Source organism: Oryzias latipes, chromosome 22 (assembly GCF_002234675.1).
Source record: "Oryzias latipes chromosome 22, ASM223467v1".
NCBI classification, from domain to species: Eukaryota; Metazoa; Chordata; class Actinopteri; order Beloniformes; family Adrianichthyidae; genus Oryzias; species Oryzias latipes.
Window position 1 is genome coordinate 1,118,530 of NC_019880.2, and position 24,739 is coordinate 1,143,268.

General features: G+C 47.7%; 3 protein-coding genes across 5 annotated transcripts; 2 read left to right on the plus strand and 1 right to left on the minus strand.

The window, feature by feature from the left end:
- Window positions 1-2,339: 2,339 nt before the first annotated feature.
- LOC101157260 (beta-taxilin) lies at window positions 2,340-9,677 on the plus strand. Of its 2 annotated transcripts, XM_004082062.3 has the most exons (11): window positions 2,340-2,552; window positions 4,202-4,249; window positions 5,166-5,439; window positions 6,783-6,874; window positions 6,942-7,112; window positions 8,092-8,286; window positions 8,363-8,482; window positions 8,562-8,636; window positions 8,708-8,800; window positions 8,935-9,030; window positions 9,121-9,677. In XM_004082062.3, the coding sequence occupies exons 1-11, from the start codon at window positions 2,355-2,357 to the stop codon at window positions 9,607-9,609; spliced, it is 1,851 nt and encodes a 616-aa protein (XP_004082110.2). In that variant the 5' UTR covers window positions 2,340-2,354; the 3' UTR covers window positions 9,610-9,677. The 2 variants fall into 2 exon arrangements, with proteins under 2 accessions (XP_004082110.2, XP_011488336.1); XM_011490034.2 differs by lacking the exon at window positions 4,202-4,249.
- Window positions 9,678-12,385: 2,708 nt separating this feature from the next.
- On the plus strand, window positions 12,386-22,828 carry LOC101167331 (afadin). The gene is made up of 21 exons (XM_023951936.1): window positions 12,386-12,481; window positions 14,147-14,342; window positions 14,901-15,007; window positions 15,100-15,200; window positions 15,273-15,400; window positions 15,533-15,749; window positions 16,135-16,278; window positions 16,543-16,808; window positions 16,892-17,163; window positions 17,274-17,483; window positions 18,556-18,784; window positions 18,862-18,953; window positions 19,028-19,114; window positions 19,204-19,269; window positions 19,339-19,412; window positions 20,008-20,126; window positions 20,199-20,300; window positions 20,375-20,463; window positions 21,426-21,554; window positions 21,628-22,404; window positions 22,613-22,828. Exons 1-21 carry the CDS (start codon window positions 12,386-12,388, stop codon window positions 22,802-22,804), a joined length of 3,693 nt encoding a protein of 1,230 aa, XP_023807704.1. The 3' UTR covers window positions 22,805-22,828.
- dusp23 (dual specificity phosphatase 23) lies at window positions 22,688-24,719 on the minus strand. Of its 2 annotated transcripts, none has more exons than XM_011490035.3 (3): window positions 24,446-24,719; window positions 23,425-23,856; window positions 22,688-23,275 (listed from the first exon to the last, which is right to left on the minus strand). In XM_011490035.3, the coding sequence occupies exons 2-3, from the start codon at window positions 23,692-23,694 to the stop codon at window positions 23,090-23,092; spliced, it is 456 nt and encodes a 151-aa protein (XP_011488337.1). In that variant the 5' UTR covers window positions 23,695-23,856; window positions 24,446-24,719; the 3' UTR covers window positions 22,688-23,089. The 2 variants fall into 2 exon arrangements, with proteins under 2 accessions (XP_011488337.1, XP_004082111.1); XM_004082063.3 differs by having other exon boundaries at window positions 23,425-23,794; window positions 24,446-24,715.
- Between the last annotated feature and the right edge of the window lie 20 nt (window positions 24,720-24,739).

Genomic DNA, 24,739 nt, shown 5'->3' on the forward strand with positions numbered 1-24,739 from the left:
GCATGCAAAGTGCGTTCAAAATGGGCTTCCAAAGGGTCCAAATTATATTTGGTATTTGGATAAATGGCTGTTAGTAACTGGTGAAAAAAAAGACTAACTATGCGCATCCGTTCGTTTTTTGTTTTGTTTTTTTACTTTATGATATTGTGAGGAACTTGAATGCTGCAAAGTCTTGGTGTTGCACCTTAATCTAACGATCCTCGATCTGAGCTGTAAATTCTCGTTGAAGATCGTTGACAGACGTTCATTCTTCACTGAAAGGACGAAGCCCAGATGATCACAGAGAGCTGCGTCCAAGAATATTTCATTTACGTGATTTAGATTAGGACGATGCATATGAGTCAACGTTTTAGCAGGTCTGATGGTTTGGTGCCATGTCATCTGCTGCTGTTGGTCCACCGGGGTCTCCGTAGTCCACAGAGATTCCACAGAACTTCCCGCTTCTCTGTGCCGATAAGCTGCAAGGTGATGGTAGTTTTATTTTCCAGCAGGACTCGGTCCCTACCATGTGCCAAAAGCGGCGTCCGTCGGTGACCAACACGAAGTTCCTGAGCGTCACTGACCAGAAAACTCATCTGACCGGAACCTGATAGAAAATCTGCAAAGAAGATGAACGACCTGAAGACAGACAACGCAGGCGACCTGAAGACAGACAACGCAGACGACCTGAAGACAGACAACGCAGACGACCTGAAGACAGACAACGCAGACGACCAGAAGACAGACAACGCAGACGACCTGAAGACAGACAACGCAGACGACCTGAAGACAGACAACGCAGACGACCTGAAGACAGACAACGCAGACGACCTGAAGACAGACAACGCAGACGACCTGAAGACAGACAACGCAGACGACCAGAAGACAGACAACGCAGACGACCTGAAGACAGACAACGCAGACGACCTGAAGACAGACAACGCAGACGACCTGAAGACAGACAACGCAGACGACCTGAAGACAGACAACGCAGACGACCTGAAGACAGACAACGCAGACGACCTGAAGACAGACAACGCAGACGACCTGAAGACAGACAACGCAGACGACCTGAAGACAGACAACGCAGACGACCTGAAGACAGACAACGCAGACGACCTGAAGACAGACAACGCAGACGACCTGAAGACAGACAACGCAGACGACCTGAAGACAGACAACGCAGACGACCTGAAGACAGACAACGCAGACGACCTGAAGACAGACAACGCAGACGACCTGAAGACAGACAACGCAGACGACCTGAAGACAGACAACGCAGACGACCAGAAGACAGACAACGCAGACGACCTGAAGACAGACAACGCAGACGACCTGAAGACAGACAACGCAGACGACCTGAAGACAGACAACGCAGACGACCTGAAGACAGACAACGCAGACGACCTGAAGACAGACAACGCAGACGACCTGAAGACAGACAACGCAGACGACCTGAAGACAGACAACGCAGACGACCTGAAGACAGACAACGCAGACGACCTGAAGACAGACAACGCAGACGACCTGAAGACAGACAACGCAGACGACCTGAAGACAGACAACGCAGACGACCAGAAGACAGACAACGCAGACGACCTGAAGACAGACAACGCAGACGACCTGAAGACAGACAACGCAGACGACCTGAAGACAGACAACGCAGACGACCTGAAGACAGACAACGCAGACGACCTGAAGACAGACAACGCAGACGACCTGAAGACAGACAACGCAGACGACCTGAAGACAGACAACGCAGACGACCAGAAGACAGACAACGCAGACGACCTGAAGACAGACAACGCAGACGACCTGAAGACAAACAACGCAGACGACCTGAAGACAGACAACGCAGACGACCTGAAGACAGACAATGTAAAAACTTATGGAGGAACCTGGACTGCTCCAGCTCAGCAGCTCCACACGCTGACGGTGGTCTCCAAACCACAGAGCATTGATGCAGAAACTCAAACCAAACGTTGAGGACATGGAAAGGATCCGTTTTCAGAGGACTGACCTTTAGCTGAACACATCCTGATCTGAAATGTTTCCATCTATGCGTGATGATTCTAAATCATATATATATATTCAGCGATATGACATGATTTTATTTGGAAATCACCTCCATTTAATTGAAGGTTAAAAAAAGAAGGCGTGAAAAGTGGGGCGAAGTCCTTCCAGGGACGACTTCACGTGTGAATTTATCTCTGCCGTCATCACAGCAGCAGGAAGAATAAATGAACGCTTCTAAGAATAGCGCTCACCTTGTGAAACTGCATTCTGGGTTTATTTGTCAGCATCAGCTCCTGCGTTTATACGGCGAGGAGCAGCAACGCTGTGGCAGCGGCGGCGCAGAGCAGACCAGGCTTTGCATGAACCAGTTTAGAGGAAAACCTTCTGAGCCGTGGGGGAGCTCTGACCCTGCAGCAGAGCGTCCTGCCTCTCCCTGTCAGACTGAGCCCCCTCCCTGGTTTATTTTGAGGAGGTCTTATCACAGCTGTTGGGTCTGTGGTGGCAGGTCGTCCGAGCCCCTCGACACGCTGCCTATTCCCCTCCGGCCTTTGGTCCTGGTAAGACCGTGTCTTCTCACTGTCCTGCTTCTCAGCAGGCCTTTGCACTGAAATAACCATGAAAAATAACCACGAAAAAGCCTCTGCTGGAAATAATCCGCTCATTAACATACTAACAAGTGTTGCACGCAACCTAGCAGCTGTTTGAGAGGCTGTTAACCGCAGTGAGAAATCCATCCCTGCTCCGTCGAGTCTTTGTCAAGTCTCTGTTTGAACGCGTTCCTCAGTCAAAATGCTGAATTTACAGCAGATCCTTCACAGAACTGAGCTGCTGCTGCTGGACCTCTCTGTTATTTGAGCTAGATAGAGACCAGAGAGCTGTTGGTGTCACAACCGCCGATTCTGGCTTCACTACGAGGAGATTAGAGAGTAAATAAATAAATAATGCTCCCATATTAAGAAGTTCCTAAAATAGCTAGTGGCTGTGGAACAGGTGCCATGTGCTGCGCTTGTGAAAGCACAGGCAGCGCCAAGGCTGCACTAATTTTATGCTCACAAACAGGATCTGTACAAGACTGACACAAGCTGACAAAATCACAGCCGGCGACGGCAGAACGCACGGCTGTGCTGTGAAAACTCCCATCAAGGCGCTCTTTCTGGGGTTTTTAACACGTTCAGTAGCATTCATGTCATAGTGGAGGACGTTTATAAAAAATTAAATGAAAAAAGATCTTAAAGCCGCATTTCTTTATCCAAATCAATGCAGATCAGGAGCAGCTGAAAAAAAGCTGTTATCGTGTCTGTGATGTAGAAAATACGCCCGGTGGGCCACGACCTCCTAGCTCCTCCCCTTTCTGATCATCCACCTGCAGACCAACAGATCTATGAACGTCTCTGTTTTCCTGGTCTGAGCTGGAATCTGGATCAGAACCGGACGGATGGATGGATCTGATGCTGCTCTGACGTTAGGTTGGGGGTTGTGAGGGGCTGTAAGCTAGAGGGAGTGTTTGTAAACAGATGGATGATGGGAGAAGGGGGTAGGATTACTCTGTGCCAATTGTACCACCAACAGCTTCGAGGGGATTTTTGGATTTTGGCTAAAAACTGCATCATCCTCGTTAAAAGACCACTTTTAGAAACAGACCTAAACATGGAGACCTACCCCAAAGATGGACGAACTGAGCGGGACACAAGGATACCCACCTGCCAATCAACCCCCCCACACACACTTTATGAAACTTTAAACTAAAGCAAAAGTTAAACAGCTAATAAATACACCACCATCCTCTGCAACGAACATAAAAAACTGTAGACATAATAGATAAGCTACCAGCTGAGCAGAAGTTAGTTTTCTTACCTTTTTATGGTCAAAACCTCTGAAAGCTGCCTCCATTGCTGTTAAGAGGATCTCGTCCTGGTTGGTAATAAATACGGAAACAGAATGAGGAAGCTTTCTAGTGAAACGAGAAAGACGCCGTTACATCACCATAACATCAGCAGCTTTCACCCTAAACCAGTTTCTGAATAAAACCCAGTTATCTTTTGACTGTGGTCTCAGTCTGTCTGCTGTTCTCACCAAACGCATCATGAAGCGCACAAACGCAGCTGATCGGTCTTCTCCAGTGCCTGATCCTTAGATTGATCGTCCACTTCAAGATTCTGTTTGGAAACCTCTGAATAATCCTTGATCTCTGTTTGTTTTTGTCCAGAGAAACATCTTCAGTCTTTTTCTCCACTTCTCCTTCAAGTCCACCAAGGTAGGCTGGAAACTACCGGGAACGGTTCTGGAGAAGCTTCTCCCTCTCTGTTGGAGCTCCGCCATCCGCTGCACTGAAAACAATGAACAAAACAGACTTCCCTGCTGCTCTTCAAGAGTTCTTACATTCATTGTAGTATTATTGTGTGCGCTGCTCCTTAGTGTACGGTGTCAAAATAACCCCCTGTAGGATGACAGACGTTTAAGGCTGTAGAACTCCTCACTTCACGTTATCCCCGTGTCTCAGACAGGCAGGAACATCTTCACACTTTTCTCTTTTTTGTCTAAACCCCTAAAAGTTCCAACCTTGATAAAAAACAACATCCAAGATTTATAAAATGAGAATGCGGGTAAAGATTTATGTAGATCCGGTAGAACAAATGCATTTGTCGAAGAGATTGATGGACAACAGCCAATCAGGACGCAGAACATAGGTGGGCCCTCCATGTTTGCCCCCATTAGCTTAAGTGGACACCCGGTTTTCACGCTCCTTACTTCTTTTTCTAAACGCAAATATGACGTCACCGATTTCACTAAGTAAAAACCTAATCAATGCAAATATTTGGCAAAGACATTTTACGAATCAATGATGATGAAAACTTGGATGGTTTATAAAAGCGTTTTTAAATCCTTTTTTTGTACAAAAATTGTTCAAACGCAATGCATTATGGTCTATGGTTGGCAATCATCGATGCACACTGGTTTTTTGCAGACTTTGGGGAAATTTCAGATACTAGATTTTTGTAGATTCTGACCACGTAGTGAAATTCTGACCCACGTTTTTGTTTCTGCCGCCTCACGGCTGCTTAAAATGAGAATCACCGTTTGTTTACCCGTTAAAAACAGAAGACCGGTGTTCGCTGTGCTCCAGCTGTTGCTAAGGACAGTTCTAATGGCGGCCTTGCGCTCCTCCGCAGAGCCAGCTGTCGTCCTTGTTTCGGTACCAGCTTGTCGTAATGGAGGCTTGTCAGGAGAGCTGCTCCGCCCCCGTGGGTCCCAATGCCACGCCGGCCCAGGATCACCACATTGACCTGACAGAGGACCTCGGCCAACAGCTGGAGGACATCATTAGCACCTACCAGGCAGCCCAGATTCCAGCTGAGCCAGAGGATGCAGAGGAGGTCACCGCCGCCAAAGAGGCAGACGGCCGCAAGGACCAGAAACTGGAGAAGAAAATGCTGAAAAATCTAGGTGTTTTCTTCGTCGTGTTGGATTCAGCCTATTTGACTAAAGAAATGCTGTTAGTGCAGTGTGTGTGTAGGTGGAATAGTATTTGCTAAAAGGAAGACTACATCCTCTGCTTTAATTCTCACCATTTGGTTCTAAAAGGTTCTAACGGTCAGAACCAGGTCAAAGAGCAAACTTCCATCCATACCTTCATTTTCTACACTGGCTACTTCCTGTTTAGTTGCTGGTCTGTCCAGCTGCTATCGGGTTCACCCGGTCAGTTCGCCGGTCCACCACAGCGCCGCCAAAACACCCGCCGTGTAAAGATTCTGTTTTCTGAAGGAATTTCCGTTCAATGGGCTGAACTTGAAGTTCAAACGTTAATGGTTGACCTCACAGAAGCTTTAGGGAGCTTCGGGTCCAGAACAGGCCCAGATAACCAGACTTCCACCACTGTGCTTAACAGTTGTCTGGAGGTTTTTCCGTTTAACGATCTCCTAGTCCAGTTTTTTGTCATTGACAGAGCTGTGAATTATGACCAAACATCTCCATGGTTCACATCCTGGTCAGATATTGTTTTGGACCTCAGCACCACCATATGAGCCGCTGTTAGGTGGTCCACTTCAGTCCCAAGAGCTCTACAGACCAGAGCAGACCGAACCAGACTTTACCTGCATTTTCCCGCCTTTTAACCCTTGTGCTATCTTATGGGGTCCAGATGACCCCACCCTTACATTGACGTGTTCTCCCTACCATAACAAAGGTGGAGAGGATTTCATGGACACCAGTGAAGATCACAAATCATTGAAGAAAAAAGGTTCAGTGCACTGTCTAGTGGGTCTAGATGACCCAACTCCCATCGTTAACGTGCCTCGGACAGCACAAGGGTTAAACCAAGTCTGCCCCTCTCTTAGGGGGATGGAGACCTCAACGGAATTGGAATAGAGACGAAAAGGTTAATCTCACATAACTCATGTTCTGCGAGTGTCGCGCCAGAGTCACGCGTTTGCAATTAAGGAACCGCAACTCCATTTGAGTTTATGTATCCTTGGCGCAACAGCGAGCTCCCGTGATTTTAAGTAGAAACTGAAACCAACGTTTGTATTTCCAACTTGCAGCAGTTGAAATAGAAGTTTTTTTATCAGAACAACACTGCTCTGGTCTGTAGAGCTCTCGGGACTGAAGTGGACCACCTAACAGCGGTTCATATGGTGGTGCTGAGGTCAACGGAGGTACTTGGAGTTTGAGATGTTCCTCTGAGTCAAATAAACCCAGGACAGTTGACAAATGTCCTCCTCTCTTCCACTGCAGAATGATTCTCCTGGTGTTGTTGGGTCAAATAACCCTAACATTGTGTGTTTGTTCAGGGAAGGAAGCCATGCTGCTCATGCAGAGTCTGAACAAACTGGATTCTCCTGAACAGAAGCTGGAGGCCATCATAAAGAAGCACGCTGAGCTGGTGAGGAAGGTTGACCCCGGTGAGGGCTGACGCCAACACACACGCTAACATGCTAACCTGTCTGCAGCTGGAGGAGCACCGCAGTGACCAGAAGCAGCTGAAGCTTCTGCAGAAGAAACTTCTCCAGGTGCTGAAGGAGAAGGACCAGCTGCAGGGCGAGCACAGCCGGGCCGTGCTGGCTCGCAGCAAACTGGAAGGGCTCTGCAGGGAGCTGCAGAGACACAACAAGACTCTGAAGGTAAACCGGCCGGGGGGGTCCAGTCTCTGCTCAAGAGCCGTCAGAGGAGCAAGACGCCGACGGTCATTCGAGATCTCCAACAGGGAGTAGGAGGAGATATTTTACAGCTTCAACTTCCTGAATCCTCAACTAAACCAGAAAAACAACCAGACAGACAGAAGAGAAAAGATAGAATTTAAAACAAAGACATTGAAATCAATCCTCAAATTATGAAATCAGTGTTTGATTGATCCACTGATGTTAAATGAGGTGATCTCTAAGATACTAAAACAAAATATTAAAACAATGTTTTTCTATGTTTTTAAGGTTCAAGAAGGAAACTTTCTGCTTCTGTAAGGCCCAAAAGGAAAACATTTGATCTGATTTCCTTTGATTTCTAATGACAGAATAAAGCCGTTGACTAATCAGAAGGAAAAAGGTGCTCAAAAAGGACCAGGTAGAAGAAAAGCCGTATAAATCCTTCCCCAATCTTAAAAAAACAACTTTAAAACTTTCAAAAGAAGTCCCAGAAATAATCATAAAAAACATTTGATGCCATAAAAGAAATAATGAAAAATCCTGACGTTGTAGAAAATATAAACTATACTTAAGCAGAATACAGTTATAATAATTAAAAAATACTCAGAGGGGAGGTTCAGCTGTCGGTCAGATTTCATTAAAGTCAAAATAGGAATCAATGGATTCAGCTGCACATGTTCATATATTTAATAACTGTTTTAAAGCCACATTTTTAAAATAAGTTATTATGGTTCATTTAGTAAGAAAAGTAACTCAGATGTTCCAGAAAAATCCTTTGAAATAATAATAAATATATATGTGATGTTTCTGTATTGTGAAAATTAAATAGCTATAATTCCGTTTGATGTTTCGTCCAGTTATTTCAGTATTTATTCTTCATTTATTTCTATTCTTTCATCTGTTGATTAAAAACTAAATCAAGGAAACAGACGGTTCAGGATTCTTTTTCTCTTTTTTGAAGGAGGAGACCCTGCAGAGGTGCCGAGAAGACGACCTGAAGAGGAAGGAGATCACCACGCATTTCCAGGGAACGCTCAGCGACATCCAGGCCCAAATCGAGGAGCACAGCAGCCGCAACACCAAGCTGTGTCAGGAGAACGGCGCTTTGGCGGAGAAGCTGAAGGGACTCATTTCACAGTACGACCAGCGGGAGGCGGTGAGGAGCCTGCCACGGCGTCGCCGTCAGTCTGATCAGAAAAACCTTCTCCTAAACTACCGTGAATGTTTTCCAGAACCTGGAAAAGGTCTTCAAGCACAGAGACCTGAAGGAGAAGCTCCTGGAAACCAAACTGTCACAAGCGAACCTGTTCCTGAAAGAAGCCGATGAGAAGCACAAGCTGGAGAAGCATATGGTGCGGACTTTAACGGGTGCAACTTCTCACCTGCAGGAGACCAAAGCCTCACTTTGACTGTCCATGTTTCTGCCCACAGCTGCTCAAACAGGCAGAAGAATACAAGCTGCAGCTGAAGGCTTTGAAAGCTCAAGAGAGCGAAATGAGGAACCAGGTAGAGGCGCCGCTTTGGATCTGCTGTGGGCTTCATGGAGATGTGTCTGATGGTTTCGCCTTCCTCCGCAGCTCGACATGTACTCCAGGAAGTTTGACGAGTTCCAGGGCACGGTGTCCAAGAGCACCAGCGTCTACAGCGGCTTCAAACAAGACATGGACAGAGTAAGCTGCAGGAAACGGATTTCTACAGGTTTCCTCCTGCCGGACTTCCTGAACATCTCAGAGAAACCTGAAAACAGCTGCATTTTCCAGATTGTGTCTTTCCTTCTCACAACCCGACACCTTTTGTTGTTCAGATGGCAAAGAAAATGAAGAAGCTGGAGAAAGAATGCCAGTCGTGGAAAAGTCGCTTCGATGGTTGCAACAAAAGCCTGGTTGACATGGTGGCAGATGTAAGAGACGGCTCTCCTCCCCATCAGGACACGTCTCTGGAGAGGTCCAGACCAGATCCACAATAAACCGCATTTCTCTGTTCTGTACAGAAAGCGATTAAGGAAAAGGAGTTTGAACTTCTCACCATCAAGAATCAGAAGCTGGAGAACCTCTGCCGGGCTTTGCAGGGGGAAAGGAAGAGCCTCTTTGAGAAGGTCCAGGGAGGACAAGGAGACACGACTGCCACCGAGCAGGAGGACGGCCCAAAAGTGGAGCCCCCAGTCCAGGAGGCCGCCACCCCTCCCTGTCCCAAAGCATCGGCGCTCACGACTGCGCTGACAGAGAAACTGGATCAACTGAAGGCGGAACAGAGCCTCCTGAAGGAGATCGCCTGCTCCTTCCAGATTTCCCATGTTGCCTCTCCTGAGGAAGGCGCTGGCCAATCACAGGAACTCTCTGTGGGTAACCAGGACCCGGAGGAGGGCCTCCCGGAAGAGGGCCTACCGGAAGAGGGCCTACCGGAGGAGGGCCTCCCGGAAAGTCCAGACCTCCAGGAGGACAAACACCAGGAACAGAAAGATCTGGAGTCAGTGGATTAATGAGAAATCCCCAGTCAGAAGAAACCGGGTGAATGTGACCCTTCACAGAAATAAAAAATGCAACTAAATTCCGTCTGTGATTCCTTATATTTCTTAATGGCTGAAACAAAAACATCCTTCTTTTTTTTTCTTTAATAAGTGAAGAGATCCAACAATGCAGGAACATCCAGACCACCTGATTTCTGCTGACAAAACAAAGAAAAAACATCACAGATGGAAAATGTCAGAAACCATCACCGGATACCAGAACGTCTGAATATTTCAGTAACGTACCGTATCCACCTGTAGGGACAGTCGGGACTCGATTCAGGAGTCAGGGGCGTCGAGTTTCGATGTTAGGTCAATGTGCAGACGCGATCTGAGATCCTGCAGTGGTCAACCAATCAGGGACTCAGCTTTGGTTATGTGACCTTTTCAGTGACTTCAAACTCCAAACCCAGAATAATAAGTCTTAGTAATAACAACTTAGCCTGTTATATCTGCACCTTACAAACATTCCACAAACCTCTACAGCATTAATACTCAAAAAACATATGATATTAACTGTAGGAACTAAATAAATCCAATAAACTTCTAATCCAATAAACTTCTAAACCAAACTAGCTGAACCTGTTAAGTTAGCAGCAAATGTCCACAACAACAAACTAGCAGATTTCACCCTAATACAAACACAATAAATGGGCTCAGCGCTCTCATGGACGCACACTCAAGCTAATCAAACTGAGCTGCTCTGGAAACATGGCCATTTGCTCCTCTGTTTACAAATTATGATTTTATTAACTCAAAGAACGGCCGCAAACTTTAGAAACAACGCCTCAGTCTACAGTCAGCCCTGCAGCAGGTTTACTGTTCACTTGGTTGCGGGTCAGCAGGTAGTCGGATGAGGCGTCTCACTGGTCGCATGCACGTACGGTCCTTTACTTTAACCTCTGCTGTGCGGATCAAACCGTCAGATCCTGGGAATATCCTGCAGATCCTTCCGATGATAGGCCATGATGCAGCTGGGCATCAACTACCATCACTACGGTTCCTGGTTGAAGGGGAGAAGCCAACGTCAGAACGACGCCTCAGTCCACTCTTCATTCTTCTGTTCTGACCTCCTGGAGGACTGAGCGGCCCACCAGGAGTCTTCACTGCTTCCTCTTCATCTCATATTACTCACTTGAATAGAATTTCAATTAAAAATTCATTACAGAAGTTTTTTTTCATAGTGTATCTAATACAGACTCATTGGATGTGGAAGGATTGTTCCAAAGTCTCGGCTGTTTTCACAGAGAAGACAAAAACTCTGTTTCCAACTTTCTGGGTGGGGGTGGGGGTGGGGGGGGTAAAGACAACCTCAAATAACTGCAATCATGGACGGTGTCCGGATTCCCACGCTAACCCCTCACTATTCAAAAACTAGATAGTGTAGCTCTATGCAGTGCCCTAGATTTCAAAGCAATTCAGACACCATGCTCCCAATTATTTTTTTTTAACGGCAGATATGACGTCATCGATTTCACAAAGTTAAAATCTAATTAATATGAGCGTTTTGCAACGATTATTCATTAATCCACTGTCCTCTGAAGATAAAAACACTGATGGTTTATGAAAAAATACATTTAAATACATTTTTTTGGTAAAAAATGTTCCAACGCAATGCATTGTGGTCTATATTTGCCGATCTAGTGAGTGTTGATGCTCACTGGTTTTTCACAGAGACTTCTGGGAAATTTCTAGGGCTCTGGATTTTGGATTTGTAGATTCAGACAAACTAGAACATGAAGAACCCGCTGTAGAGTGAGGAGGGAGGGAATTCAGACACAACCAAAGAGGTTCATCTATTTGTCTGCAGGTGGATGCATCAAAAAGGGGCGGGGCTTGGAGCTTGTGACCCGCCTTTTCGACGTCATAAATATGATCTTTTTTAAAAATCTGCTCCTGATTCACAATGATTTGAATAAAGAAATCCTCGGAAATGCATCTTGAGCTCAATTTTCGTCTTAAATGTCCTCCATGATCAGAAAACATGTTAGAATCACCAAAACGGTTTAATCAGACCGGGTCTTTAAAAGAAGTTCATCTAAGAAAAATAATGTTGTCTGACTCTGTTCTCATCTCTGAATCACGCAGGTTTACCCAAATATTTTAACTTCCCCTCATATCAGCATTAAAGTGCAGTTTCAGAGTTTGTAGACTGACTTAATGAACCCTAATTAAGCAAAACTCCCGTTAAGAGGCTCTTTTCAGCAGAAGCTGCTGCTTTTTTCAGTAAATCCAGACAACAATGGCTTCCATTTCCTTCAGTTTCCCGCTAAACTGTAAAGAAACGGGGTTTCTGTCGGGGCTTTTGTTCTGTTCAAAGTTGACCCCGAATGCGTGGGAGCAGCGGACAAAAGCTGCCCCACATCCGTGGGGACGACTGAACGGGAAAACGTGTCGGAAAATGACCGGCATGCCTGGGAAGTGGGCTTTCCTCAGGACCACACGTCTGTGCGGGAGTGAAGATGGACGGACACGAAGACGCTCTGCAGGTTTCTGTCCTGATCTGAGCAGCAACTGTCCATCCTGCTCTCCAAAGGTTCTTGTTTTTCAGATCCATGTTCAGAAAGTCCCCCCCCCCCTCATTGAGGCAGAGCTCTGCTGACCTGCTTAACTCAGACAGGGGGTCGGGGGGGGGGGGGGGCATGGAGGGGGGGGGGGGCATAAATGAAAGTGTTTCTCAGGGACGTCCAGCGGACGGTCAGACTGTGGAGACAGGAGTCCTGACAGGAACGTCTGCACCTCCGGAAAAATGCCAGAAACTGCCCAACAGCTGGAGTTTTCCAAAGTCATCAACCGCTGGAACAGCAACCGGCTGGACCTGTTCCACATCAGCCAACCGGATGAGGTGAGTCCACAACCACCAGCCGCCAACCCGGGGTTCAGACCGGACTGACATGTTCAGACCAGTGATTTGACTCTGTCAGAATAAATTAATAAATAGATATTTATGTGTTTTTAATGTCATGAAGTTTAAAGTTCTGCTTCATTCATTAAAAAAAGGTCTTTACTGTAGTCTAGAAATAATAAACAGTTCCTTATTCAAATATTAAAAACAATGAAATCATTTAAAATGTGCATCATTTAGTCATTAAAAACAGAGAAATACAACTCATGAATATGCAACTGCAAGAATTTACAATTAGAAAAGAGGTTTAAAGTAGTTAAACAAGAGCAGTTTTAATGAGTATACTTTTGTCTGGATTACAAATGTTAGATTTTTATGACATAAACATGTCTGATAAATGAACAGGTGATGAGCATGTGATGAACATGTGATAAACATGTGATAAACATGTGACCTTCATGCTAGAAGACAGAACAACTTCCTGAAGAGAATTTTCATTTTTGACATTTTTACGTTTTTTTTGTATCAGATTTGAATTTCTGAATATTTTATCACTTTATTATATATTTTAAATAATATTTTAGCATGTGGGGCGGCCGTGGTGCAGTGGTTGACCAATAAGGCCACGGGGGGGGGGGGGGGGGGGGGGGGGGTTAAAATCACACAACGTTGCACAGCTTAGAAATATTTGAAATATTTCTTGCAGTTGTATAAAAATTGTATTTGGGAGGTTTGTCGTTGCTTGAATCAACCGTTAACGTCTGCCTGAAAGAATCAGATTTTAGTTCAATAATTATGTCGTTTGATACATTTTTTTAATTTGTTGTTTTTCAACAGAATCTTTAACACAAATATTAATAACTGAAGCACATCATTCCATTATAAACACAGCTTAATTGGTTGTCATAGAAACAATAGTTGGTTCTCTGCTGCAGTGTTTTTCAACCTTCTTTGAGCCACGGCACACTTTAACCTTGACAAAAATCCTGCGTCACACCAGCATCCAGAAATAAAAAAAAGGAGAAACTCATAGTCTGTATTGATGTACAGTCCCTCCATGATCTCATGTGCATTTTGGTGATAATTGTGGCAGAAAAAGCTGGAAGCTGCAGCTGTTTTTTCTGAAAGATGGAATAAAAGTTAAGTTAGAAGATTTAAAAACTGTTTGATGTGTGTTCAATGTGGTTTCAAGACATCAAAGGAAGACTCATTGTAAGCTGAGATGCTGTCCCTGAAACCCAATGCATCATGGGAGATGTAGTGAAAACAACAGCTGAACGCAAACAGACTAGCGTCTCTGAGCTTCATGGTTTTGTTCACTTGTTCCACGGCCTGACACCGGATACTGTGTAAAGCTACACCGCTAAAGACGAGCTTTAGCTGGGATTCTTTTTAGAACGGAGAGACTTTTTGAGCTAAATTGGAACAAGGAAGTGAAGACTTTAACCACTTCTGATTGGTCAGACTGATGACATGTGATTAAGCCTCCAAGGATGATTGGTGGAGACAGTTAAAGGGGCGGGACTTTTCAGAGCTGATTCCTGGAGATGGTAAATGTTTTTAGATCAGTTAATGAGGGCAATCTCCCATGGCACACTGGTTGAAAAACAGTGGTCTACTGAACATCATGATGACATGAGACTAGAGCGGCGTCTTGTTCTCTGACAGAACCTGGAGTTTCATGGCGTCGTCCGCTTCTTCTACGAGGAAGAAACTGAAGGCGGCGCCGCCACCAAGTGTCTGCGGGTGTCCAGCAGCTCCCCGACCCGACAGGTCCTTCAGACCCTTTCAGAGAGGTTCAGGCCGGACATGAAGATGCTGACGAGCCGCTACGCGCTGTACGAGGTTCACGGAGACGAAGGTGAGCTTTGCCCTGGGCTGATGATCCCTGATGATAACCTCTTTCCAGAGGGTCCTAACAGGTTCGATCCCCAACCCAAAATCCTCAGCGGCTCTAAAGAGCACAGAGGAACCTCCGTCCCAGCAGATGGAAACGAAGGATTTGCTCGTTCATGAAAGCAGCTCATGAGACTGAATGGAGACGGGTCCGAGGCCAAAAGGAGAATCAGACAGCAGGAGGTTCCTGAGGATCTGTGGTCCAGATTTGACCTCAGGAGCACTTGGCCTTCACGTTTTCACTTAAGCTGAAGCTGCAGACGGATCGTTTTGCTATCTAAGTTCAGCTTCTTGGACAGAGGAGTGTTGTCAGGGTTTTCTAAAACCTCTAAAGCTTCCATTTCTTATTATTTCATTGATGCTAAATAAATCTAAACATTTAAACATGTCTGCTGCTGATCCAGGGGCGTAAAAATACTCAAATGATTCCTGAATCGCAGCTTTTGGAGCCTCCTGAGGATCCAAAGCTCACAGCGACTTCAGAATTTTCTGGTTTTGCTTCTGTGAATTCCTGTGGAAGTAGAGCGGAAGTTGGAGCCGGAGGAGAAACCTTTGGTTGTTCAGCTGAGCTGGAACTCAGGAAACAGAGAAGGACGCTTCGTCCTGAAGAAAGACGATGACCACGTGGAGGTAACATCCTCATCTTCAGAACATCAGATCATTTTGGGAGCTGTGTCTCTCGCGGCTTCCACGTTCTCCTGAAACTGATGCTGTCATTGAAGGAAACCGACCGGGGGGGAGAAAAGGGAGGCGTTCTTCAGATCTTTAGAAGGACGCTTTCACGAAAGGGAAGGAAGGAGAACAGGAGCAGAGGAGCAGACCGGTAAGAGAACAGGCAATGACTTCAGGTTCCAGTGTGCCGAACCTCCAAACTAACGTCTCCTGAAAACTGAAGGTCCAGATCAACCGAAGATCTTCTGAACAACAACAGTCTCTGTTGGTCCAACCCCCACATACAAAAACATGAGGGGGAGGAGCTCCGTCAGCCCGGGTTACCGCTGGGAATTTACTTCTGTGATGATGGTGTGTCAAACATCTCTGTTCTTCTCATGGGTTTGACTAGAAGGTGAAAGCCTCTCCTCCTCCTCTTCCTCCTCCTCTTCCTCCTCCTCCTGCTCCTCCTCCTGCTCCTCCTCCTCCTCTTCCTCCTCCCAGCAGAGGAAGCCTTCCTGTCTGCCGTCATAAGTGACACCAGCAGCTCCACAGATCATTTCAGGCTGTCGCCGGCGTTCGTCCTCTACACCGCAGCACGATTCGCTCTGCAGCGCCGTCCGGCATCGTCGTCCTACAGAGACGGTGTGGCGTCCATCGCAAACAAGATGGTGACCATGATAGAGACGGTCATCCAGGCAAGTCCAGACCTGATCCAGTCGCCTTCTAGAAGCTGAATGAGGTCAACATGAAAAAAACATGTGATGAACGTGTGATGAACAAGTGATGAACATGTGATGAACGTGTGATGAACATGTGATGAACATGTGATGAACATGTGATGAACATGTCACAAACATGTGATGAACATGTCACAAACATGTGATGAACATGTCACAAACATGTGATGAACATGTGATGAACATGTGATGAACATGTCACAAACATGTGATGAACATGTGATGAACATGTGAAGAACATGTGATGAACATGTGATAAACATGTGATGAACATGCGATGAACATGTGATGAACATGTGAAGAACATGTGAAGAACATGTGATGAACATGTCACAAACATGTGATGAACATGTCACACCTGCAGAGGCAGCAGTTCATGGTCGGCTCTCTGGCATTTTGGTTGGCCAACTCCTCTGAGCTCCTCATCTTCCTGAAGCGGGACAAAGACCTCGGCCCGCTCACACAGCATAGTCAGCTGGACCTGTCCCACCTGGTGCACACAGCTTACAGGTATGACCTATGACCCCCAACCCCCAACCCCCACATGAAGCACAGATCTGATCCAATGAAAAGAATCTAAAGTCAAATGTATTCAACATGGATGTGTTTAGCTATGGACATTCCTATTTTAATCTTTTTTCTATAGTAATAACTACTTTTGATTATTTATTACATTAGGAACTAAAAAAGGAGGGGGGGGGGTCAACCATTATGAAGGCCTCCTCTCCATTTTCAGAAGGACTATCTGGTGGCTTCAGGTTTTTGGGCCTAAAGCAAAGATGAGAAACTGACATCATCCTTTACTGATTTATTTATGACCAAAGTGCTCCGTGACGAGCCAAACATCAAAGCGTTTCATGACCAGATTCCACCAAAGAACGTCCTAGAACCTGTAGGACCGTCATCAGAAACGCGCTTCAGCTTTGATCTGATGTTTCCCTTCAGCTTCCTGCTGCAGAGCCTCCGGAACCAGCTGTGCCAACATCTACCGACGTTTCTGATTGATCCCGAGCGGCACGGCGCCCTCCCAGATGGACTAGGTCTATTTAAACTCAGATTATAATCCCAGATTACGCCTTCAGAGAGACTGAAGCGTGAAACTAACGGCCCGTTTCTGCTGCAGAGATGGTGCTGAACACCCTGATGAGCAGCATGTCTCTGCTCCGCCGCTGTCGGGTCAACCCTGCCTTTAGCATCCAGCTCTTCTCGCAGCTCTTCCACTTCATCAGCGCCTGGCTCTTCAACAAACTCGTGAGCTCGGGAACCAGCCACCCCGGCCTGCGCTCCCACTACTGGGGGTCTGCGGTGCGTCAGAGGCTCACGGCCATCGAAGTCTGGGCAGAGAGGCAGGGCCTGGAGCTGGTGGCGGACTATCACCTGGGACACATCACACAGGTGGGTTCCACGGCAACAACAAACTCTCTGGGAAGCTTTTCCCAGCATTCACTTCACTGATGTGTGCTTTGGAGTGGGATGCTAAAATAGTCCTGCTGCTCTGCTTCTAGGCAACAACACTCCTGACCATGAATAAGTACTCAATGGAGGACGCCACGGTCATCTCGGGTACCTGCTTCCGGCTGAACTCCCTGCAGCTGCGGACGTTGCTGAGCGGTTATCTGTACGCAGCCAATGAGCCCAGCATTCCTCCGGTGAGTACTTCCACACTAGAGCCTTCAGCAGGTGAGCCGCCCCTCAGGTCTTCCACCAGCAACACCTGACATTACTGAAGGAGGAGCCTCCGAAAAAAGAAGCCCCGCCTTTAAAGCTCAGCTACTGAGCATCAGCAACCTCAGATTCTTCTTTTCTCTACATCGGTTTGTCTTAGATTGTTGAGTAGCATCAGTCTCCGGGACCAGGAGCAACATGCTCAACCCAACGCACTTCCATCTCTTCACTGTTGGCCTCGGTGCCTTGCACCCCTACAGGTGGTTGACCCGCACGGGTTCTGCTGGTTTCTGGGTTGTCCGCTGAGGGTCGTAGAGGGGAGCGGATCCATCTTAAGGGGAGCACAGGTGTCTTTCTGTCCCCTTGTGGCTCATATGGCCACCTTAAGGGACGGCATGAAGATGCATGCTGTACCTGAAAGTATTTGTACGTTTCACACGCTTAAGACGTACGGGTGACGCCGTGGGACAGTGTGCTTACCCCACACTCTAAAGAAATGGTAAATGACTCCGCTGCTGAACGGCCTACAGCCGCCAGAGGGAATTTGGGATTCACGGTCTCGCCCAAGGACAGGTCAACACATGGGAAGGCGGGAATCAAACCTGCAGTCGGTACTCTTGTGGTTAGTAAGGTGTGAGTACTGGATCCTTAATAACCACACCCAATGCCACATGCACTGGGTGTGCACGTGATCCTTGGATGTCCACGGATTTCCTCACTTCTAACAGTAATGATAAATCAATACGACGCTCCAGCGTCTCACCCGCTCCCCCCTTACTTCTCCATACGTGTTCTCTACTAACTGTGGCCCGCAGCATGCATGTAGAAAGATTTGTGCAGGAATGGTTTCTCTCCACGGGTTCGCTGAGCGGTCAGGTGGGTCACCTGTGTGTCCCGTACAGGTTTGACCATTTTTCACCAGCAGTGTCCCCCGCAAGGACGTTTGGGACGAAGACTTTACCTTTTCTACTTCTTGCATTAAAGGAAAGTCGTGCTGATCACGATGAGCCGCTCCTATGACGATACGGCTTTTTCTGAAAGTATTTTCCATAAACGATACCCAACTGTCACTCAAAGTGAGGAGGCAGATGCAGGTCAGGAAGCCTGATGTAAAAATGACTTACTGCACACAGTCTACCATCCTCGCCGCAGGGCTTGATCGATGCTGTGGTGGGGGCCGCCGAGACCTCAGCGGATAACCTTATCCGGAGTGAAGGACGGGACATCCAGATGAAGGAGAGGCTGGACCTGCAGCTGCCTCTCCTGCTGCCGGAGGAAGGGTTCTCCTGCCACAGCGTCAGCGGAGTCCCGCAGGGCCTCCGAGACTTTTTGGAGCCGATAAGCCAAAAAGGTGTGCGACTGTGAAAACGACCGTCTGGGTTTGACCCTCATTGAGTTCCTCTTTTTTCACCATCGTCGCTCTCTAAGGTCTCTGCTCGCTGGCGCCTCAGGCAGATGGCAAACAGGACTGGACGGTGCATTTTGGGGAACCTGCAGGCCCTGGACAGTGCACCTTGATGGTGATGCAGAACCCAGGGTCTCTAAATCCATGAAGTAGGAATGAAATAGTTCTAACAGTAACCTTTGTTTGCAGGCGGCGCAGAGACAACCAACAGTTGAAAGCATCACTTTGCATAAACCTGTGAACAGCGGGATGGGAGTCAGCATCGTTGCAGCAAAGGTGAGCGACCAAACAGCTGAGACGTCCAAACTGTCCCCGACGGTGTCCCCGACGGTGTCCCCGCAGACCCACAACTGTCTTTGTTTTAGGGAGCAGAGCAGGAAAACCTGGGCATCTTCATCAGATCAGTGGTCAGGGGCGGCCCCGCTGAAATGGTACGGCCCTCCGAAGGTTACGGGGGGGGGTCATTTCAGTGATGGTTCATCATGACTTACTCTGTCCAGGATGGGAGGTTAGCTGCTGGAGATCAGCTCCTCAGTGTGGACGGTCACAGTCTGCACGGACTGAATCAAGAAAGGTAACTTCACCATGAAATCCTTCGCCTTTGAACGATGAAATGGTGCTGTCTGAAGTTACAGGTGCTCCTAAATGACCCCAATCCTGAAGGTTATTCTGGATTTACTTCAGTTGAAAACAGAACACAAGGAAGGTACTAAACAGCAAAACACGTTGAATGTGTTGAATGGAAGCAGAAAAAGTTTGGTCGACGCCCTTTTTGATTCACGCCGTTTGGTTAACGCTTCATTTCCATCTGTTGTTTTTGAGTCCACGGCTCCTGCGGGAAGACCTGAACAGAACCGGGAAGGACAGAGGTGGATTTCTGACACTGAGTCATTAAACTTTCTGCAGAACATCTGCAGGAAAACTGTTTCTGATTCCAGGAAGCACATTGCAAAAGCAGAACCAGTTCCTTCAAAGTGCAGACAGCTTAAATACTTTCTGTGTCACTCATGAACCTTTGTCTCCTGAAACCAAAGGGCGTATTGCCCCGCCCACTGACGGTCTCAGGTTTGGAGCGTAAACACGCCGCTGTCCTCCACAGGGCCTGCAGAGCTCCTTTTCTTTAGTAAATCCTCCTTTTCCTCATTGAATGTCAATGTTTCGTCCTGCAGGGCGGCGGCCGTTATGATGCAGACCGGCCCTGTGGTGACCTTACAAGTGGCCAAATCGGGAGCGAGTTACCACGGCCTGCAGGCTCTGATGGGCCCCCCGGCTCCAGAAAACACTTCAAGTAAGACGCAGACACAGTCTGAATCCTGAAACATCTCATTCAGGCTGTGGTTGAGAATCTGAATCGTCTCAGAGGGGGGCGGAGAGGCGGCTCCAGAGAATGGTCAACCGTCCGTGATCGGCGGCAGAGCGAGGAGGGAGCAGACGATGCACCGCTCCAGCCCCAACCTGTCTGGTCAGGCTTCTACACTGTGAAAGTCCGTGGATGGTCCTGTGAGACGCTCAGGGGAGGGGACTTTGTTCCTACAGGCTCTCACCTGGAGGACGGACATGAACCCCCCAGCCCCCATGTGAAGGAGAAGAAGCCATGGGCTTCCAGAAGCAGCATCAGAGCCGATGTGAGGTTTGGTCTTTGGAAAGTGAGGTGGAACCGGGACCCTCTGGACATCAGTGGGACCGCTGTTTCTGAGTCACAGCTTGGACCAGAGAGGGGCAGCATTAGGTGGAGGTCTAGATTTGAGAGCTGTGATGTCACAACCCCCCCCCCCCCCCCCCCCCCCCGGTCTTAACAGCTTGACTGCAGACTTAAGGCCCGTACACACCGGGACGAATATTCGCCAGCTTTATTCGCCACGTTTTTTGTGTTCACACCCAGACGATTTTCGCTGACGATGAGCCGAGCGAACATGCAATTTCATTCCCTGACATTAGATGGCGCTTAATGTAAAACAGAAATACTCCTGTACACAAGGTGGCGCTGCGCAACTTTACGCTTCTTAAAGTCGCTTTTCATTTAGAAGAAGAGAGCAAGTATTTACACGCTTGTCAGAATCAAACAAAGAAAACATGAATATTTCAAGCACCAGTAGCTCCAGTTCCAGCGATAAAGAAAATTATTGTTCTGTTGATGATGAAAGATGCCGGAAAAGACGCCGATTTTGGGTACATCCCATAGTTACGAGAAGAGAAGAACATGGGGACTTTATCGACTGGTACAAGAGCTGAAAATGTATCATGAGCGTTTTCGGGTCCGATATTTTAGAATGTCCGTCGTTATTTCTTCGCGGCAGTGTAGACGCTACTTGGCGTCTATCTTCTTCGCCGTGATGTATGTGTGCTCAGAAAGGCAGTTTTGTGTTTGAGCGCCCCCAAGTTGTGTTTTACTGTAACTTCAGAAGCTCCAGACACGTGTGCAAAAGGGGCGTTCTCATTGGTTGAATAGTTTTTGACGCGGCGCGTCAAACCAAAAGAAGTTCTGTGTCTCACTGTGGAACCTTGTTGATGAAAAAAATGAGAAAAATTCAAAAGTTTCAACCCGAATCACCAAATGAGACTAATCAACCATTTGTGTGTCGTGAAGACTTTTTGCAGAGAATACGTGACTCTTCCAAACCCAAAATCCAAGGCGGTTCTGAGCGGAGTCCAGCCGACCATCACAGCGTCTCTCAGACCTTTAGAGGCCCCCGGCTCCAAACAGAAGACCTTCATGGTATATAAACGTTCCTCTGAATGTATTTAGAATAGAAACTGATGAAACATCCTAAAAATGTCTCTTCTTGTAGCGCCAATCCTTCTCTCAGGACAACTTGAGCGTGGACAGTGAGCGCCCCCTGCTGGACAAAAGGCAGAACAAGTGGGAGCAAAATGCAAAATCGGGGAGCGTCTTTTCCTCTTTCCCCATCCGCTGCAGCGCTTCTGCCCACGACATCCTGTCGGGCCGCAGTTCTCCCTCAAAGCCGCAGCAGAGAGGCCCTGACAGCTGCGCCGGCGTCTGGAGAGCGCCGTTTCCGCAGCAGGCGGTGCCCACAGTCCAGCCCATCCGCATCGATATCCCAGTAACCAGAGCAGTTTATGCAAGTCCTCCGCTCACCACCTTCCAGCAGAACTCCTCCAGGACCGGCCGGACGCTCCACGCAGACAGACAGGGTCCTTGGAGCCCAGCGGGTCGCGTTTTTTCCGCGTCTGCTGCCCCAAAAGCATCAGACAAACCTCAGGTGAGCATCACCCCGACGAAGCACGTGTCCTTTCAGGAGCCTCCTCCTCAGCACAGGAGCTCCGGCCCGGGGAGGCGCGGGGACCCGCGGGGGCTGAGCGACCCCTGGAGAAGGGAGGCGCGGGAGGAGCTGAGGAAGCAGCAGAGGCTCCTGGCGGTGGAGCGGCTGCAGCAGGAAGTGGAGGAACTTCAGAAGAAGGAGCAGCGGACATCCCAGGAGAACGACCGACTCCGCCGGCTCAGCCTGGAGCTGCAGTTCCAGAGGAGACTGCAGGAGGCTCAGAGAGGGGAGGAGGAGGAGGAGGAAGAGGAGGAGATCCTGAAGAACGGGACGTCACAGGTCCAGGTGAAGATGGTCAACCTTTGAGGGTTTTCTGGTCGTCTTCACTTCCAGACCAAAAAAATCATTAAGTCAATAAAAATGAACAATTTAGAGCCTAATTCCAGTTTGATGCAACAAAACCAAGGAAAGTTTTCAAATCTCTAACGTGTTTGAGTTTCCTTCATCATTATGTCAAAGAGCTTCAACATGGATTCTGTCTGATGGTTCACAGCAGAACGGTTCTGATCCAAACAAAGACTGCGAGCGGAACCGGGAGGAAAATCCTCCAAATGAAGACGAAGCGACGTCAGGTGAGAACGGTTTAATGGGAACCGGCTTCAGAAACATGAACAACGTTCTGGTGTTTCTCTCAGGAACTGGACTGAAACAGAACAGAACCAACGACCCGACACCAGCAGAGTGAGTCCATGGAAACATCAGCACCACTGATCCTGAGTAAAAAACATTTTTTCAAAATAAAATTCAAGTTTTGTTTTCAGGAAGGAGAGACTGTGGAGGAGCTCGGCCCCGGAGAAGCTCCCCTTCAGGGAGCGTCAGCGCCTCTTCTCCCCGCCGTCCAGCGCATGAGTCCAGAGACCACAGCAGACGGACGGCGTTCGCCGCCTCTGACAGGACGTCTGAAACCCCAAACCAGAGCTCCGGGTCGGATCACCTGTTCTCAGGGGGCCGTCCTTCATCGTAGAGGAGGTCACTTGATGCGCTGATAGAACTGGACCACCGCCTTCTCCTGCTCCGTGGTTTCGATGGACCCGGCTCTCATCCTGCGGATCTCGTTGATGGCGTCGATCCCAGAAATCTTGCGGCTCTTCACAAGGTAGCAGGCCAGCATGGTGCCGGTTCTGCCAAAGCCGTGCATGCAGTGGACGGCCACGCCCTGACGACCAAACACACAACCACTGAGCACGGCACACGCCCAGCTACGCTTTGTTTACACACATTAAACATTCGGGTTCCACCAGACGGAGGAAGGGAACGCCTTTATGCGGTCACAGAGAACGAAGAGACAGACAGGAACCTCCTTACCTCCTTCTTGGCGTTGGCCTCCTCCACGATGGACAGAAATCGATCGATCTGGGCCGGCGATGGAGGAGTGAAGTCGACGATCTTAATGTGGTGAAGCTGCAACTCTGGAAAGGCCTCGTGGTTGGGAGGTTTCCTCTCGCAGAGGCAGACCAGGTGTTTGATGCCGTTGTCTGAGAGATACCGGTAATCGCACGGCATCCGGGGCATGGCCAGCCCGGCCAGCCGCCCCGCTTCCACCCAGGAGAAGTTTTGAGGAGGAGACGAGGCCATGAGGCTGAGAGGAGGGAGGAGGAACCGAGAGGCAGCTGCAGGAAGCCGTCCGTGTCCGTGGTCGGCCTTTCCTTCAGCGCTTCCGGGAAATGATCCTGAACTGTTGGGAGGAATCTGCTGATAAACATTTGGACTTTGCTTTCCAGGCACACAATCTCAGCTCTGCCAGGTTTACAGAAAAAAGGAACACATTTTTGTGGAGATGTTTCCATTTTTCAAAGTTTAGGCCATAAAAGTCTGTTTATGACTGACAGTATCTTAAATCTGCAGAACTGCTGCTGTGAAGTATATGATAAAAGAATCAACAAAAATATTCGGAATAACCTAAAGAAGACATTTATAGGACTGTACCGGAAAATACATTAAGAAGAAAACTTAAATCTTACTGACTGTAAAACTGTTTTTAGAAGGTTGAAACAGTCAACTGCTGCCTCATTAAGCAAAATTAGTTCGTTTTTAAGTCAACAGACTGAGTTATGTTAAAAGTGTAATGGGATTTTTGTCTGTGTCCGCAGAATTTAACTTCTCAAATGGCATTATACAAAGAATAAATAACATTTTAAATCCACCTTTGATATAAAAATCATGAAACCCGATGAGAATGACTGGATAGCATGTAGCTAACAGTTAGCTTGTAAACTCGCTAGCATAAATCGCTGCTTGTGGAGGCTGACAGACATGAAGTCAGACAGAAAAACATCCTCATTTATTTAACAAACCTTAATTATGTTCTTTAAATGAAGTTACTTACAGCTGGAGTGAAGAAAAGTTGAGCTGCTAACCGCTGGGGAAGCTAGCTGTAAACCTCCGCCTCAGTGCAACAGCGGAGGGTTACCAAGAAAGTTTCCCGTCGAGACAGGTTCACACAGGTTAACCAGAGTGGGCAGTGCCCGTATGTTGGTTGCTATGGATACCATTATTATTTAAAGGCGTTGTACGATGACTTAGTACAGATTTAGAGATTTAGTCCGCCTGGAAACAACTTTTTACCATCACAGTACATCTAGTCTTTGAGCTTCATATTAGACGATCGCACCAAGGCTGT

Excerpts from the sequence above, each read along its gene's own strand:
- LOC101157260 (XM_004082062.3), top strand. The coding sequence starts at position 2,355 with ATGAACCAGTTTAGAGGAAAACCTTCTGAGCCGTGGGGGAGCTCTGAC. Across the intron at positions 6,875-6,941 it reads TAAAGAAGCACGCTGAGCTG|CTGGAGGAGCACCGCAGTGA; the intron begins GTGAGGAAGGTT and ends ACCTGTCTGCAG. Across the intron at positions 8,637-8,707 it reads AGAGCGAAATGAGGAACCAG|CTCGACATGTACTCCAGGAA; the intron begins GTAGAGGCGCCG and ends CTTCCTCCGCAG.
- LOC101167331 (XM_023951936.1), top strand. The coding sequence starts at position 12,386 with ATGCCAGAAACTGCCCAACAGCTGGAGTTTTCCAAAGTCATCAACCGC. Across the intron at positions 15,008-15,099 it reads AAGACGATGACCACGTGGAG|GAAACCGACCGGGGGGGAGA; the intron begins GTAACATCCTCA and ends CTGTCATTGAAG. Across the intron at positions 18,785-18,861 it reads GGAGCCGATAAGCCAAAAAG|GTCTCTGCTCGCTGGCGCCT; the intron begins GTGTGCGACTGT and ends TCGCTCTCTAAG.
- dusp23 (XM_011490035.3), bottom strand. The coding sequence starts at position 23,694 with ATGGCCTCGTCTCCTCCTCAAAACTTCTCCTGGGTGGAAGCGGGGCGG. Across the intron at positions 23,276-23,424 it reads AGGCCAACGCCAAGAAGGAG|GGCGTGGCCGTCCACTGCAT; the intron begins GTAAGGAGGTTC and ends TTTGGTCGTCAG.